The sequence below is a fragment of the Homalodisca vitripennis genome, chromosome 3 (genome assembly GCF_021130785.1).
Source record: "Homalodisca vitripennis isolate AUS2020 chromosome 3, UT_GWSS_2.1, whole genome shotgun sequence".
Classification (NCBI taxonomy): Eukaryota; Metazoa; Arthropoda; class Insecta; order Hemiptera; family Cicadellidae; genus Homalodisca; species Homalodisca vitripennis.
This window is the reverse complement of record NC_060209.1, coordinates 125,526,289-125,544,879: the sequence shown is the minus strand read 5'-3', so window position 1 is coordinate 125,544,879 and position 18,591 is coordinate 125,526,289. Positions and strand designations below refer to the sequence as shown.

General features: G+C 31.7%; 1 protein-coding gene across 1 annotated transcript in view; it reads right to left on the bottom strand.

Annotated features, from left to right (window-relative positions):
• The window catches only part of LOC124357496 (neuropeptides capa receptor), a 103,697-nt gene that overhangs the window by 19,959 nt on the left and 65,147 nt on the right, over positions 1–18,591 (bottom strand). Inside the window, exon 4 of the mRNA XM_046809350.1 lies at positions 8,253–8,427. Coding sequence (XP_046665306.1) covers positions 8,253–8,427 — 175 coding nt within the window. The remainder of the gene's footprint in view (positions 1–8,252; positions 8,428–18,591) is intronic.

Here is an 18,591-nt window from a genome sequence, read left to right as displayed (position 1 = left end):
ATATATATTTAACTGTTCTGTGTAATCATTGTATTATGACAACACAATAATATGTCTATTTAATTTAACCACTATTTTACTTATAATATTTATGTTTCATGACCAAATTTAACTGACACTAAACTGCTGTTCTCAGCCCCAAGATGTATGTTTATTGTCTTTGTCGTGACAACAAGGCAAACTCAACTATGAGTCTGTAAGTATCTTATATCAAAATAAGGTTGCCATAGACGTAAGTAGACTCTTTTCTTTTGAGAAAAGTAGTTTTTTGAGACTGAGATATGTATATATTTTCTTGGTCGGGATAATAAAATAAACTCAAATTTCACAGCATAAATACATTAGACTGTTAACTGTCAACATTAAAACATTATAATATAGACCTCAATTAGACGGCTTTTGGTGTTTGGCCGAAGTAGGCTTCTCAGTTGTACGTTACATATACTCTATTTATGAGGAGACGTGGGGTATTATAATATGGCACTAGAAATGTACACAGAAAGTGAACGCTTTTTGACAAGATTAGGTTTTTTAGATCTACACACAGTCACACATCCATATATATATTTACAAAATGTTAATATATTCTGTTGGAGAAGTTTTATTAAACCTACTAATACATATATATTATGTATATATATATATATATGTATATATATATATATATATATATATATATATATATATATATACAGGGTGTACATAAAGTCCTGCACGGGTATAATATTTTCTGAACGATAACAGATAAATCAACAAGATTTGGTACATCAATACTACACCTAAAAATCTACTTTTTGAAAGAACTATCAGTTTTCTGTAATATCATGGGGACGTCCCGCAAGGAGTCAGAAGGAAATCTTAAATAGGAGCATAGGTCAAACTGCGACCCAAAGGTAAGAGATTTCTAATTGTTACTGTTATCAGGTTTTCCCCGTTATTAATATATTAGGACCAAATTTGTAACCCTTGAGGATAACTAACGTCATAATTCACTTCTGTACAACTGACAAGCATAATGTAGTAGTTAGCTGCAGTATTCGTTTGGTTGCAGTTTTGCTTTACTGGGATTAGGGCTACTAATAAAATGTAACCAAGTAAAACCTTTGAACAGCCGCCATTTTGTACTGGATCAATCTTTTTGAGTGCGGTTTGCGGCATTAAGATGAGCTGCTAGATAAGCCCTTTAAAATGATGTGCATATTGACCTATGCTCCTATTTAAGATTTCCTTCTGACTCCTTGCGGGACGTCCCCATGATATTACAGAAAACTGATAGTTCCTTCAAAAAGTAGATTTTTAGGTGTAGTATTGATGTACCAAATCTTGTTGATTTATCTGTTATCGTTCAGAAAATATTATACCCGTGCAGGACTTTATGTACACCCTGTATATATATAATATAAACATTATGTTTCGCCGCAAATCCTCGGAACATTCTTAGTATGTTAAAAACTAAGTACGTAATAAATTATTAGTTTTTTCTGTATTAGATTGATGGATTGGAAACCTGAAATGTATGGATATATTGCTTTATATAAAAAATGTTATATGTAAAAAGCTGAATTTTTTCTATTGCTAGTAGTAAATTATGAGGTTTTGGAGAGCTTTATTTGGTGGGAGTGTGTTGGCAAGTCAGTACAACATATTTATTCACATGAACATTTTAAATCATAAAAACAAAGTAAATAACAAAATTTGTTAGAATCGGAAATAAATGAAGGTGTAAATCATGTGCTACAGTGCAGGCAATCTCTTTTACATGAAGTCTTGACAGAGGGTCTTGTGTTTATAGCTATCTTTAATGACTATTTGTTTTCCCTCTGTTTCCTATATTCGACTCTGTCGAAATAAGAGTGAAACAAACTACTGAATCAGTTTGTTCATTCTTACTAATTAATTATATTGAAACTTGGCAGTCAAATTTGATGAACGGATGCTGTTCACCTATAAATTTCCCTGTATGGTCTAGGAGCCAAATTTCATTGTATAAGCACACAAACTAGTTTTTCTTGCAATCTACCTGGTTCTGGATCTCAATGGGAAGGTATCAAAATAGTTACAATTATTAAACTATATCTTTTTCTGAGATAATATTTTTCCTAGCGAACCCTTTTGATATTCTCTCATTTGACCTCCACCTAAAGATGTAATGCTGACGATCCATTTCTTTCTTAAATCCCTCTGTTGATCTCAACAAAAACTCGGTTATGTCATACAATGCAAATTGGTCCTTAGATCATGGACTATGTTTTATATATACATTTTTTTACGTTGTCAATGCGATTACATTCGGTGTTTTGATATTAGATGTTTTTTACCTGTCACACTTCTAGAGTTAAATAAATACAGGACCACATAACGTCACGACTAAAGGGAAAGGAATACGTTCAAGCATCTACGCTTACACAAGAAAGTTTTCAGAAACCACTCCAAACTTCTTTTGAAAACTGTGCTCGCAACCCTCGTACTTTTTCCTGTCTTAAGCTTGGATATGTCTACGAAGGATGCCGCATTAACTCATTTTCGTTATGGAAACTCGCCGATAAGCTTTTTTTTTAAATTCTATAATGCAGGTTTAAAAGAGAATTATGTGAATTCTAATCCATCACTCTTAACCCGCAAATAGAGTGTTAAGAATTGCAAAAATCGTAAATAATCATTACGTACATAGCGTTACAGCTGTAGAAAACTTCACCTATCCGCTATGTTATAATTGGTGCCTGATTATTTTTATTTACTGATTTGGATTAAATATAGAGCAAATATTTTAAAATAAATTTGTATTTATTTTCACTTGGCTGGATTAATATTTTACATAAAAATTTCAAAGGTTTAAATAACTGTTTCGTATTATACTATCACGTAAAATGTACACAACTGAATGAAAATATTAGATTCAGTTTGCATGCTGCACATATAAATCAAAGGTAAATAGGTATGAACCCATCATACGTTAGCCTTCAACGAAGAACTCTGGGTAGTAAACTGCTGTTTCTACATCTATTTGGTCATCAATATGAGTATGAAACATTGTGTAATAAAACGAATGTCTCTTTTATTAGCTTAGTGGACTGCTAATATAAGTTTTATGGTTTCAAACGCAAAAAAAACTATTTTTGACCACTAATAATCCATTTTTACATATAAATTACATATTTTTAATTGCAATGAAAGTCTTTAACAGGCTATTATTAAGTGTACTACATCACCAAGAGTACTAAAAACAACAGCATTTACATTGTGTTCCCTCTATACATGAAATATTACGAAAACGCCCATAACAGGTAGTAAATTTCAAATGACAATTAAAGCACCTACAATCAATTTAAGTCCTTTATTTGGGTGGTCTCTACACTGGTTTGTGGAACGATAAAGCTTACGCAACGTTACTTTACGTATTAAATAATACAAATGCATACAGGTATATAGCTTTAGAACTAAATTATTTTTATGCTTAATATGTATACATTAACCTTCTCCTCACAGAAGCACTCACCAAGAACTTTGTGTAAACTTTTTCTTGCATTCAATTTGAAACTAAATGTGTCTTTGTTGTGGATGACGTACGTATTGAATTTGATTTTAATCTACTTTTGTATTATTACAAGCAATAAATGTTAATTTTTTGACGTGACAACGTCTTAAATTAGGTTGCGGCTCGGAGTCACTCATGAAAAAGTGTAACGCCCGGTAACGTTACGATGCCCGTCCAGTGGGTCCGCCGCACGGGATCCGCACGGGATAAAGCAGATAACTGTGGGTCCGCCGCACGGGATAAAGCAGATAACTATGTTTATTCGTGAAAATGTGGAGTGCTTAGATTCGTCATTTACAACAACTACAACAATAAAGGTAAATAATTGTACACTGATATTTCATTATCGTAAACTATGATTGATTGATTAATTGTTAGATTGACACAAAAGTTGAGAAACTGAGTTTATAGGTTATGTCATACTATTGACAAATGTTGATAGTGTTAAGTAAATTATTAGTTTAAATCACTCTGCAATCAATCGTAATTCAGTCGATTGAGAAGAAACAGCGCGTATTGCTAGTCAAACATTTAAAATAACAAATTATAACCTCTAACCTGTCATAACAGTGCGACCAAACAAACGAACTAAACCGACCAATCACCACGCGCGGAGTTAGAATTTAACTGTGTTTAGCAAGAATTTCAAATTCCAATTTTAGTAAATGTTTTATTCAACTTTACCATTTACAATAACAAATTTTAATTAATTTCAAATTATGTACAATGTTTTAGTAAACAAAATATATTTCTATAGTTAAAATTTGTGCAATTCTTATATTCATTCAATTCCCTGTTCCTATTGTGCAATTTAATAATATTCATATCAATAAATATTCTACCGAGAAAAAGACGTTGTCACGTAAAATCTTCGCCCGTAAAACCGACTTTACAGGCAACCATAATTTTTTTATCATGCATTAGTAATACCCCTATATATGAGCAGAACGCGTACTCTAATGGCATAGTATAATACTTCTTAATAGACTACTGCCGATAGTACTGTTAAGATTTTGAGGACTTTTCAAAAGCATGAAGAAGAAACTCAACTCACTCATGAACTTGTTTGTATAGTCTAGATTCAGAACGTATGTGATCAGTGTAAAGTAATGGTTTAAAGCACACACACACATTAGACAAGCTACATACTTTCTGAAATCAAAGTCAAGAATATTATGTTTATGGAATTATGAATAATCTAACTTGGTGATAAAGCTCTCTTACAACCGCAGGGTTTCCTGTTGACCAGTAATGACTGTTATGACGACTAAAAAAGGGCATAATTCGAAAACAAATTGTCTCAAACAGAAATGTACCAGCAAGGTACTCAGAACTAGTCGTACTAGATGTCTTTCTATGGGGACACCCCTTTTTGTATGAAAACAAGTATTTGTGAAATTTCAACTGCTTTCAAACATTTCATATAAAAAGTAATATGTTCTGAGTAACATTTTTTTAATGCAAAAGAATTTCTGTAACTTTCAGCGCTTCTAGTGGCTAGAGGGTTAAGATATGAAAATAACACCAAGAATAAAAAGTCAAAATTCATAGAATTGGATAGTAACCCTAAACCGTCAAAAGAGGTGTTTCCGTAAGAAATTTCAAAGTTAACGGCCATAATGGAAAATGGCGATCTATTTTTAAAATTGCAATTATGTAATTATAATGACCATAATAACTAAGGTAAAGTTCTCAATTTAAAGTTTGCTGTAAAATAATTACTTTCTGAGATTCTAATGATGGACCCCTTTATATTCTATTATAAGTTTGGCAACAAGGAAAACTCCACTATAATACGTGAAATATAATTAATTCGAACCATAAATGCTTCTTCACGTGCAAAACCTGAAATAAGAGCCAGTGAAAATTTGTTTTTACTTTATACGATTCATATAAGAATAAACACAGATAAGAATATTTTCTTAATCATGTCTACCCCCGATTCATAAATTATCATAGAGCTCCACCATATCACATTATAATCGATGAGAACCCCCAACCATCTTTGATAACTGATAATGATGATGGTACCTTGGCCATCAAATCTTACTTAACACAATGGTGTTTATGAATAATTAATCCAGATACTTTATTGGTACATTCACCAAAAGTATATAATCCAGTTATTGAGACTTTGTTTACACAGAAAATTGCATTATTATAAAACTATTGAACTTAAGGCAGGAGAAAACATTAAATAATAAAATACACTGTCTCCTTTTTTCCCACGAACTGGTAAACAGTTGATATCCGAGCAAACAGAACTGATGAAATTATTGGACGAGTTGATGAAATGCAAAATGTTTGTTCGGAAATTGGTTTACAAATGTCAGCACAGCTTCATTACATACAACTTTTTCTATATATAGCTAATATTAATATAGTTTATATACGTATTTATATATAATGCAATTATTTGCATCCAAAAGCTAATAGTAAATCTATAGCATTTTTAATCTTTATAGCTATATTGGAGTATATATATATATAGCACTTTCAACAATTATAGTTCATAAATTTACAAATAAAATCCCTTTATTTCTAGTGTACATAGCTGTTTTTTCGATAACATCTTGCGTTACATTTATGCCACGTAACTGATCAATACTTATAAACTAAATGTTACCTATATAAAATATAATGCATTTTTAAAGATTCTTTCATTCAAAATGCTTAAAAGGTAACTCTATTACATAAACATTCAAGAAGTCTATTCAAATAACAAGATATGAATAAGAACTCAACACCACCTATGTGAAATCGGCCTTACTGAGGTTGAATGCAAAATTCCAAGTCTACAGCTCGATTTATGTTTGATATTTCCAGTAGACAGACAGACAAATAATCGTACAAAAAAAATAGCAGTCGTGGGACTGCCGATAGAAGTGAAAACGGAACTATTAAGTTGAGAGTAATTAAAACTATATGCAAAAATTATATGAAATTTTTTATTTTTTATTTATTAGTTACATATGATGGGTTAAACAAATCATGAACAAAATATAAATACAAAGTGGTTGAAAAAATAATTAATATACAATTATCTTAATTATAAATAGTATTTATATTTACACGAATTTCAATGAATTCAAGTTTGAACATTATTTTCATTATTTACATCATTGTCATCATTAATTTCGACAATACTTAGATTATCTGTTCGTTCAATCATTTCATTGTATTATAAAAAAGATACAATAGGTTTATGGTAACTGAAATAAGAAATAAAAATGTTTGATTGAAATTTATCTAAATATCGTATAAAAACAGCATCGATAGTCGTTTTATACTTTGTTGTACTGACTTTTCGATCATTAGACATAGTCAAACCTAATGTTTCATTCAAAAATTCAATTAATGATAAATTTTTGTCATCTGCGAAGTTAATATTAAAGTCTCCGCTTAATATCAATGTTTAAAAATATATTCGTTGTTTTCATTATTCATTTATCTGTATAAAATATTAATATATTTCATACTCACTTTTATACTGAAGTCAATGAATTTAAATTCAATAAATAAACAGTAATCCTTCAATTAAATAATTACAATAATAGTCAAATTAAAAATTCACTTAAATAAACAAAATCCAGTACACACAAGTTGAACTTCCCACGTGGTCAATTTAACTTTACTTATGTATTCTACACTCTAATACTTAATGTACAACGCGTCACATTTACAATTGCAGATGTACTGCTACTATAACGTATTGTTGACGTGACTCACAAAATTATACTTATCCAAAAAGCGTCAAACGCGCACATAATACAGTCAGAAATAGTCGATGTATTAGTGTATACGTGTACACAGGCTACTGCGCGTGCGCTAGTCTGGCTCTCCATAGCTATAGATATACTATTATCATTAGCATATTAAATTGCGTAGATTTAGTATTAGGCGTTTAATATATCATAAATAGCACAAAGTGACTAAAATAGAATAAACAAATTTTCCAAAGATTATTAACGTTTCCATGGAAACCACTTTAGCATGTCGGTGACACGAACCGAGGATTTTACCCTCTACCAAAACGCTCAACGCGCCTAAAGAAGTTTTCACTTCAAAAATAATTTGGCAGATCAAAGACCAACCTGAATACTGAGTAATTTGCTTCAATGACGCTCAGCCAAATCTCATGTGTGGGCATACACCATTATAGACAAAGATAGGCTTCGAAAACGCTCATCCAACTAAACAATTTTTTGCTATGTTTACCAGAAAAGATATTATCTGGAGCAAATGCACAATAAACCATTTGTGTGAATTGACACACGTTATTCAGGCCAAAAATAAAACAATAGTCAACAAATTGGATATAAAATGGGTGTAGTGCTGTCGCACTATTTTAAGAGGTTAGTAACACAGATGAGTTAACATCAAAAATTAATAATAATAAGGACACATATTTTAAACTAGTTCAATCTTTTTAGATGTATTCTTTGGAAAATAACTGTACTGTATAAAATACGAGTAACAATATTACAGTAGAATACTGTTTGAGTCTGCATGGGGTAACTCCCGGTATATATCTCAACAGCGGTGTGCATTACCAATACTGTCATCTTATAGTGCAGTGAAAAATAACTAATTTTGTGCATAATAGCGTTAGTGACAATTTCACTAGCAGCGTGGTTTTTGAAACTTCAAGTCTAACTTTGGTGTAGAGTAATCATTCCAAATAGACTCCAGAATTTTAAAGTGCGTTATTACTGACCTTAGTAAAAGCTGCAAACGGAAGTGCGCTGATGAAGGAGACAAGCCAGACAACGGCGATGATACGGACCGCCCTCCTGAGTCCCGACATGGCGTAAGACAACAAAGGGTGACAAATCGCCAGGTACCTCTCCATTGAGAATGCAACAATCGTCAGCACCGATGTGTAAGAAGTCCTGCAAACCATGCAATAATGAAAATGAGACATGACTCATACATACAGCAGTACTGTAACAAAATCCCTCCAACACCAATATTATGAAAGAGAGTAAGTCTCAAAGTAACTGAGTCTCAAGTGTAACGTATGAAGTAGGTTGTTTTTGTGTTAATGACGCAACGCAAAAAAACTGAAGTTTTGTCATTGTAATGTATTACTTGAGCGCGTTCATCTCCATGTTCTTCTTGATCATTTATAAATTTACGTAATTGCTTAGCCTTATCTCCTTCTTTGTAACCCGAAGAGGAAGGTAGCCACAGCTCTTGAAACGGTGATAACACATAATTATGGGAAATTTCCAAAATCAAGTTATAATAATAATAAAGATGAGAGCATAAGGGAAAGAAGGGAATGATAGGTCAACAGTTTTCTATCTAAAAGAAATTCACTGCTTTTTACCGTATTCTTAATATTATACTGCATAAGTAGTACATAATTGACTAGCACATATAGTTAAATTAAATTTAAAAATAATAATAAAGTTGGTATTTCAGTATACCAGACTTTCATAAATTAAACACTTGATATTATCAAATATATTCAAAATACTGTCCTACTTTTAACCAAAAACATAAGAAGATTTATCTCTTCATTTTACCACTTTGGTCAATTTTACTTAAAATTGGCCATTTTCTTCAATAAAACGATCGTCAAAATTGAAAATGAGGTAAGTTTGCAATATTCTATTTAAAATGAAACTATTACTCACGCATTAACACTAAAACTTTATTTTATATATTTAATTATTTCTTGTACTATATTATTCATTTTACAATTATTAAACCAAGGATTAAAATGACTTTCTACACACCACACTTTACTGCATTCAAAATTATTGAGTAATCCCATATTTAATATTAAATCGTAAAATTTAAAATCTTTTCAAGTTACTCGAGTCTTTATAATTTAGTTCAATCAAATCCATTACACTTTTGTTCTCTCTTTAAATTTCTAATATTAATTAACGTACTCTCCAACGAAGGCTCCAAACTTGTAATTAAAAAAGGAAATTTTATTTAGAATCGGATAATTTTATAATAGGAAATCGAAGGTGATAACACAGACTAACTGTTGTAGAGACGAGACCTATGTTTTCTTGAACATATGTTTGGCAACTGAACTCATCTCTATATAAAATTACTAAGGAGGGAAGTAAGAGAGGGAGGGAGGTGGGTGGTACACAATCAGGAGACAGAAGAAAGGTACATGTCACAATAATGTTTCTACAATATACAGACATCCGGATCAGCTGTTCTGCTCTCGATCTGCCTCGGGCTCGCGCGATAGACCAAGCCGTGTCTCTCCGTATTCCCGTAAAAAACTCACGAAGTCTGTCTGTTACTATGGAAATCTAACATATTTATCTTGGAATAAACTTAATTTATAATATTTCCTTTTCACCTCTTACTTTCAGTCAAAATGTCCTTAATGCCTCCGACATTATAATTACGAATTTTAAAACTGGTACAGTTAATGAGTAGCCTACCATGTTAATTAAATGTATGACACTCTTTTAATTTATTTATGGTTTATTGTAGTTTTTTTGTTAATGTTATGTCAGTTAGTCAATAAAGTAACATTTTGGTGATTTTTATTGATTTGATCTTTCACTAAATTTAATAGTTAAAATAGTCTCCGGTTGATTGTGTATATATAGTTTTGGTACTGATGCTGTTGGTTTGTTACAGTGTAAAAAGGATCCTTACCAACTAGAACTGTAAATGCTTCACCACAGCTGCCTCCTAATTTGATATTGGAGAGAAGTAATGTTGCTAATGAGTTGAAGTTTTGGAAACAATCTTCTGATGATTATCATATTACAACGAAACAAGATTAATTATCTGACAAAGTTAAACTCTCTTTGATGCAGAATATAAGAAGCCGATCGCATAATTGCTATTTGACCGTTATCTGATGAGGAAGTACCGTTATCTTTGGTTTATGGTGAAGTAATTCAAGCTGTTGAGAACTATGCACCATTGTGGTTTTTGACATATTTTAATTTCATGAATTGAGGTAAGAGAGGGAAAATTCTTACCATTTTCTAACTTACTGCCGGTGTCTTTTTAAATCGTGTAGCTTTGCAGATGTTTCTCTTAGCACTGATAAAATGTTAACTTTCTTGTAAAATTTTTCATACTGTTGAAGAAGCTTTATAGATACAGAATTAGTTTAATGTTCGAATGGGCGATTACGTTTTATCAAGCGAATGACCAAAGTAAGAAACAAGCTGAAGTAATTAACGTTAATTTCAGGTCGTACTAGCTGTCCGCCAAAACAGAAAAATTAAGTAATTATAAAAGGTATGTTAGGAAGCTTGTATCTAACTCAAATAAACAGTTGGCGGTTTTTTTTGTCAGAGGTGTCAGTCTAGACTTGAGCATCGACTGTGGCCAACCTTTTTGAGAATATGTAAGCGATTTTTCAACAAGAACCATTTCGCTGCTGGTAACCGGGTGGAAATATACTAAATATGGTACGATATGGTACAGAGTAAAATTTGAATTGTTGAAGAATATCAGAAAATTTCCATAAGGTTAAGGAAACTAGTGGTGTTAAAGATGATTGGTCTAAAGATTTGTTTATCGAGAACTATGCATTGCAAACTGGATAAATTTAGGGTTTATGTCATTTTTTATATAATTGTATGTCAGTTAGTAAATAAAGTATTATTTTTGGTGATGTATATCGATTTGATTTTTAAATGTGCTTAATATTTTAAACAGCCACAATCCTCAAGAACAAGGAGTGGAGGCTTTTAGAAACAAAATATAGTTTCCATGGTACAAGAGTCACAAAGTTATAATAATGTGAAAATCCACCGAACCTCGATATGAGGAAAGGGAGCTAAGTATGACAGGTCATATATCTCTGTCGCGAAATCCGCGATCATCAGTAACGAGGTTTTACATGTCCACGTCAGTAATTTACACTTCCCTCAGACGATACAGCTAATGGATTACTAATAATCGATGAATGAAACTAAATGTTGTACTGTTATTGGTCAGTTAAAGACTAAAATATGGCTATAAATCACTTTATAAATTGCTTCTTTGGTTATTTAATTTTATCACAACCACTAACACGTAAATCCTTCAATCTAACGCCTGACTAAATAAATCTGAATAGTAAAATTTTCGATTTGTAAACAATTTATGTTCTAAAAAAACGCTAAATACAAAGAAAATTTGAAAAATTATGCCATAAAAATGTGTGAAAAAGTCAGCATACAGTCATAAATTTATGAATTTAAACATATACATAGATGATACTACAATATATTTCAATCAGATAATTGAATTTAAATTATATATAAAATATTAAATAATACAGTTTATTACCGGCACTCATTTATAACCTCCTACAAAAACAAGAAGATCATAACATTCATTTGTATACCTACTTTGTGATTGTCCAAAACTAATTTAATTGATTTGTTTCGAATGAAAGAAATAATCCCACCTCCAATAGTGACAGTCCAATTATTTAAAAGGCGAAGGCGTATATATTCTGTACACCACGTGGGACGTAGCACTAATCAGATTACAGATAACCAATGCAAAATCCATATACAGCAGATTACAGCGATGCACTTTTATTCAAATTATTTGCCTTATCTCTGTAGTGCTATGTATCAATTCACGTTTTGTGTTTGGATTCGGAATATCCCACCTATTTTATGTAATACAAATCTGTTCTGGAGATATTTGATTGACTAGAATTCATGTGTTCCTTATAGCCACAAGTTACTACAAAGAATCTGAAATAAATTTCCCTCTTTACATCAGGGTTTTATGAAATTATAGACATGAATTATAGGAATAGTTTGGAATAAGATTTTTTCAATGACCATCACGGAAAATAAGAAGTATTTTGCTGCTTGTACCGGTGTGTTGAATGACAAACCTGTCTTAGGTAGTGTCTAATCTATACCAAGACAGAAAGAAATAATATAGTGCAGAGACTGGGATTTGCAAATAAAATTGCGTTACATCAGTGATATGACGTATTTCTTTGTATATGACAGGGTTCCTCTTGGAGACCATAGACACATGATATGTAGCAACGAGGAATATTACTGAAATGTTTTTAGCAAAGACCATCACTTACTTGCGTCAGTTATGCTATGGGTCGTTTCATTGTTTATGTTAACGTTCCTGTTGGGTGCAATTAGTAGGCCTATCAATCATGGGACTGCGAGATGGGTAAAAGGGCAGATGTGGGGATTAAAAAATTTACATGGCTGCCTTGAATGCTGTGACAAGATATCATTCATGTCACAATACCAGACAACGCCTACTTTGAAAAAGTCTTTAAGAAGTTTCGAAGTACTAGAACACCGGACCATGTGTCACTATCAGTCTTCGCTAATTTCGAGACTATGGGCGTAATCTCACCAATATTTTGTTTGGATATGGTTCATCATATTTTCCGAAAATTGCCTTGACCTAACTACCAAAAAGTACTGTAATCATAGCAAAAGGACTACTGCCTCCTCGCGCCCCTCCCCATGGACAAGGGAAGGATCGCGCTTTCTTATGTAGAAATGAAGTTTCATTAAAATTTTAAACCTATAGCTCAATTATAAATCGAGGTATTCCCTGAGTAACACGTTTGAGTACCTCTCAGCCAAATCATACAGAATGATATAGCACCATAATTGATTTCAATCTTGCCTATGTAAAATTGAATGTTCATATAACAAGTCTATAGATCATTCTGTTCTCGAAATATGTTGCAGAGAGGTAGGATTCGCTGAGCCAATCCCCATAGAGTGTACATCATCGAACTCGATCTTATATATGTAGAAATGAGATTTCATCTAGAGTTATAGCTCAACTCGTTCTCGAGATATCCTCCTAGGGAGGGGGGGCTTAACTGACGCTTAGCCAAATATCAAGGGTGGATGTACTATAAAGTCAAACTCAATCTAGCCTATGTAAAATTAACATACATACATATAACATTTAAAGTGTATAAATCATTTTATTCTCAAGACATCCTGTGCAGGACTTACAAGCAGATAGCCACATAGAAGAATTTTCCCAGCTTCCTGAGCTCTAACAAAATTTGCAAAGTTCCAAGTCAATCCACTCTTGAGACTTGTTCTGTGGAGAGTTAGGTTTCGCTAACAATAGGACAACGAGGGACATGCATCACCTGATTATTTCTTTTATATAAATAAAGATCCATGCTAAATTTCAAGTTTTAGGTCAATTCGATCTGAATATATTTGTTCACACAAGGGTGTCACATACGTCTTTGGCTGGAAGAAGTCATGATTCAAAACGAAAAAAATACCTATAAACGGGTTGAGAAATGTTTTATACAAAAGCCCCTAGTCTCCATTTTGTATTTTTATAAAAATAATTATTATCTTTAGAACTATATATACCAAATATCCTAAGATACACATATCATAAAGAATGAATGTGTTATTCTATGTAATATAAACAAAATATTGTCTGTTGTAAATGTTTAAGGACATATAACAAAAAAGAAGTATAGTTACAAAATGTTTTAAAATTTGTATTACAATTCCAACGGTACCTCATTCAATGAAATCCGACAACGTATAAGTGAGCACGACCACTTTAAAGCCACGCTTGCACAAGCAGAGAGCAACAAACATGTTACAGTTGAGAGGCATTAGCTGTTTCTTATTTAAACACGTGTGTGACAGAAACAACCAAACACAAAATAAGTGAATAGTAAAAAGCAAGGGCTCTGTAGTATAGTGGTAGTGCACTCACCCAGCAAGTGACAGATCGAGGTTCGAGTCCCGGTGGAGCTAATACTTTTTTTTATTCAATGTTTATTTGAAATTATTTTTATATACATATATACATATTATACAATATATATATACGAATATCCCGACAAACTTCTCAGGTGGTTTCCTCTCATCAAAATAATAAAAAAATGTTACATAAACATTTCATGTCCGGGAACGCTTTGTTGGCGAGCTGCTGCTAGCAAAAGATTTCGTCCAATTTTCTAGGAAAGGACGGAAATAAAGCGAAAATGATGTTTTTATTCCATAAAGATAGTTGTTTAATCTTTTTTATTTTATGTAAAATGACATGAAAAACTGAAAAAATTACGTCTCAGACCCGTTAAACCACCTATTTCTGAGATAATAGACAAAACATGCAAACTTCAGTCTTAAAAAATATGCTTTGTTTAGATCTGAAGTACATTAACTTCATTAACGCATAACACGCATAATTTTGAGACAAAACTTTTCGAGAATTTAATTTTGAAGGGAATAATTTAAAATAGGCTAATAATAAACTAATAAAAAGTTAAAAAATAAAATGTTTATTTAAATGAACACATGCGTAAAGCATGAGATGTTTTACGCATTTACGAGATGTGTTTAATCTATTTGAAAGTCGGCGAGTGCTAAGTTGAGGACTGCGTTGTATCATGTCAAAGATATTATCTTGTTAGCGTAAAGGCTATATTACAGGACGGTCTACCAAACAATTAACAGTTGGAAAAGATCCATTTGCTCGTAAGTAATTGAAAACCGATGCAAATGTTACTTGAGTAGGTGTTTTTATATTCGGTAATCGTCTTTGATATTCACGTTTAGCTGCACGACGATTTCCATTGCCAAACCATAGATTAAAACAATATCTGCGTACTCTTGATTTGAAAGTGTAAATGGTATTTTGACGTTAAAAAGCACGAATAAAGTACAAATAATACAATAATACGCATACACTGCACAAACCAAAGATGATATACGAGTTGTACTGCAGACAGCTGAATTGTTGGACAGTTGTACAATAATAACTTGTGTTCAGGTATTGTTGCAGCAGTGTTGCCAACTCTCGATTTTCAATAAACTAAACGCAATTCAATTGACGCTGTATTTTTATAATCTTGTTTCTCAACTTACAATGGTTTGTACTTTAAACGTTTTGTAACTATTTACTTGTCTAAAAAAAAACATTATTAAATGTTTTGTTCCTACGAAGAACGTTAATTTAATAAACAGGACGTATTGTAGTTTCTATCTTAATTTTCATATGTAATGATTTAATTAAACATGAATTTTTTGAAACTTTGTGGTTGTTTTATTATTAGCCTATTTTATTCTCTTCGGAATTAAATTCTTTAAACGGTTTGGTTATAAAGTTTGGCGTTTATTACCCATTTAATGAAGTTAATGTACTTCAAATCTAAACAAATAATGTTTTCGAGACCGAATTTTGTATATTTGGTTTAATACCTCAAAAATGTGTAGTCTCACAGATCTAAGACGTATTTTATTACGTTTTATAGTTCATTGAACATAAAATCCAATAAATTTAATCCAATAAACTATCTTTACGTCACAAAAACGTAAGTTTCACTTTATTTCCGTCCTTTCAGACGAATATATTTTGCTAGCTATAGCTCGCTAACAAAGCGTTTCCGGACATATATTTATATTAACTTTTTCCACTATTTTGATGAGAAGAAACCACCTGAGAAGTATGTCGGGTTTCTCATGGGACACCCTATATATATATATATATATATATATATATATATATCACACGGATTTATCAAGTATCACCACTTCCTCCCACCGTGGTTGATAAGTCAATAACTTTATTGTTCAGTGTCCAGACTGATTAGTCTACAGAGAAGGGGCTTGGATACCATTTACTACGACTTAATGAAGTAATGCTAGGATAAACTTAATTATTTTCCTTAATAGTAGGGATGGCTTCAGTTAAAGTTAGCGTAAAATATATACCACGGAAAATTATGTCAGGATTTAATGTGCAGATCTTTCGAATTTTCTAAATGACCTTGACAAACCTCAGACATTACAGCGTATGTTTTAAAGAGTTGGTTGTATGAATGACTCATGAAATATTGACTCGTTCTCCGACTAAAATACAAATTTATTAACTACCGTCACAAAACGTCAGGTGCTAGTTCCTGAACGTCTTCATCTGAATTCCTAATTAAGTGCAGGATACGTTACACAGTAAAAATTAAAAAATTGCTTGAATATTATTATCAAAGCAAACAGAACTTAAAATCTTTTAAAATTTTAAATTCATAAAATACTACTGAAATTATCACCGAACTTTTTTCAAATTGATGAAGTAAACGAAACACTGTTTGAAGGGAATAACGGAAAATTTTTACATAACAAATAAGTTTTGGATTAGTAATTTAATAAGATATTTTTCTTAAATCATCTGTTTTGATAGCTGGAAAATATTTGATTTCTGTTTTCTAAGAGTAAAAACTACCTAGACATTTTACAGAATATTTGAGTTGGTTTTTTTTTTAATTTTTAACTTATATTGTATTAAATAACTTTTATACCACACATACATAATTCAATAGTATTATTTAAAACGAGGCCATTTCCTAAAGAAGGGTGCTACTTACTACGATGATACTCGCCAAGTTTTATCTTTTATCTTTTAAACTGGGACCTCTATTCAAGTTTGTATTACTCTATGCACCGCTGGTTTCACAACAGTCACAGACTACTGTCAATAGGCTGTTTGTTTAGCGTGCTATTGTGCTGTCAGCGTTGGTTTTAATAAAAGAATGCTTCTGACATTGTTATTGCTGAATGAAACAGTGGAACATGTTATAGGAAGGAAGAAAAGAGAACCTTTTCTTGTGAATATTCTCACAAGAATGAAAAACATAAAAATGGCAAGTTACAAAGAAATGAAGGGTGTTATTTTTACTCATTTTCGAGGATTTTTAGATTTGTTTTGAAGTATTTATCTTAGTAAATGACAGCTGCAAATAAACGTGATTCGAAATTAAAGTTGATGTCTTTTCTGATTAAGATAACATTGTGATAATTTGTATCCTAAAACTCACAAATCGGTTCAACACACATTTCTTGCTACCTTTTTGTATAAATATGAAAATACAAACTGTATTAATGACTAACAGAAAGCATACCTGAACACTTATATGTACTTAGTAGACTTAGACAGAGTAAAGAAAAACGGTTGCCATAAGTTTATTTTCAACTAATTTCAAGTATGTATTAAGATATTCAGTTTCAAACGTGTTTTGTTGTTTTAAATGTTCCAATACTATCGCGGAAAATATAATAAATAACCTAACTCATAAGCTAGACGAAAGCATTTTAAGTTGATAAAACTAAACTCAAATCTTGTCCTCAATATAAAACTCATTACTGCCAGCATAAGACTTTTCAAATATATTTCGAAAATCCTGATATTTTGTGAAATTCCTGTATATTACGAATTTAGCAAAAAAGAATAAAACTCTGTTACAAACACTTTTTACACTACTCAAAACCAAGTGTAACCATGCTTTACCGGGACCATTGTCTTGAGTGTAAGATGAAACTTAAGAAGGAGCTCGCATTACTTATGCAAGTCAGCGCGACGTAGTTGATTTATCAAAAGAAAAAGAAAAGACCTGTGGCTTTTAAAATGAGCACTTAAAACATTAAGCACTCTAGGGAAGATTCGTCTGTCCATGTGCTTGAATTTACAGCCAAAACTATCCAGTACCCGAATCAATGTAAACAGCCTTGTTATATAATTTTGTTGCTTTTCTGTTTTAAAATGCATGTTCATAATGTATATTGCTTGTATTTACAATAGTTTCATGGAGTCAAACAAGTCAAAATTATCTTTTTAATCTCTTTCTTTACATGAATGCTTATAGAGTTTATAAAAATATCTCTATCGTTAAAACAGAATTTTGTTTTCTGAATCTACAGGTGTTCAAAACAGAAATGTAACAGTCTTGAAATTCTTTGTTTGAAGTTTATTTTTGACGATGGAAGGATTGTGAAGGAAACAGGATTTTCGGACATTTTCCATCATTTAGTGATACAAAAATCAGTAACACTACGTTTCGAGATCTGCAATCAGAGCGTTGTGAAACGCTCAGGAATCAGTCAGGAATTACAACTACCACGTTGTGTGTCAACTTCACTAACTCTAAAACAAACACTTAGTAAAAAACTAAACACAACACTTGTACAGTGTCAACCATTGTATAAGAGTACCGTTTAAATGTACAATTTGCACTCTTAGGATTAATAGCAGTTACCAAAGTGGTTTTGGTCTTACAAATATTATAATATATGATATTCATAACATTACAT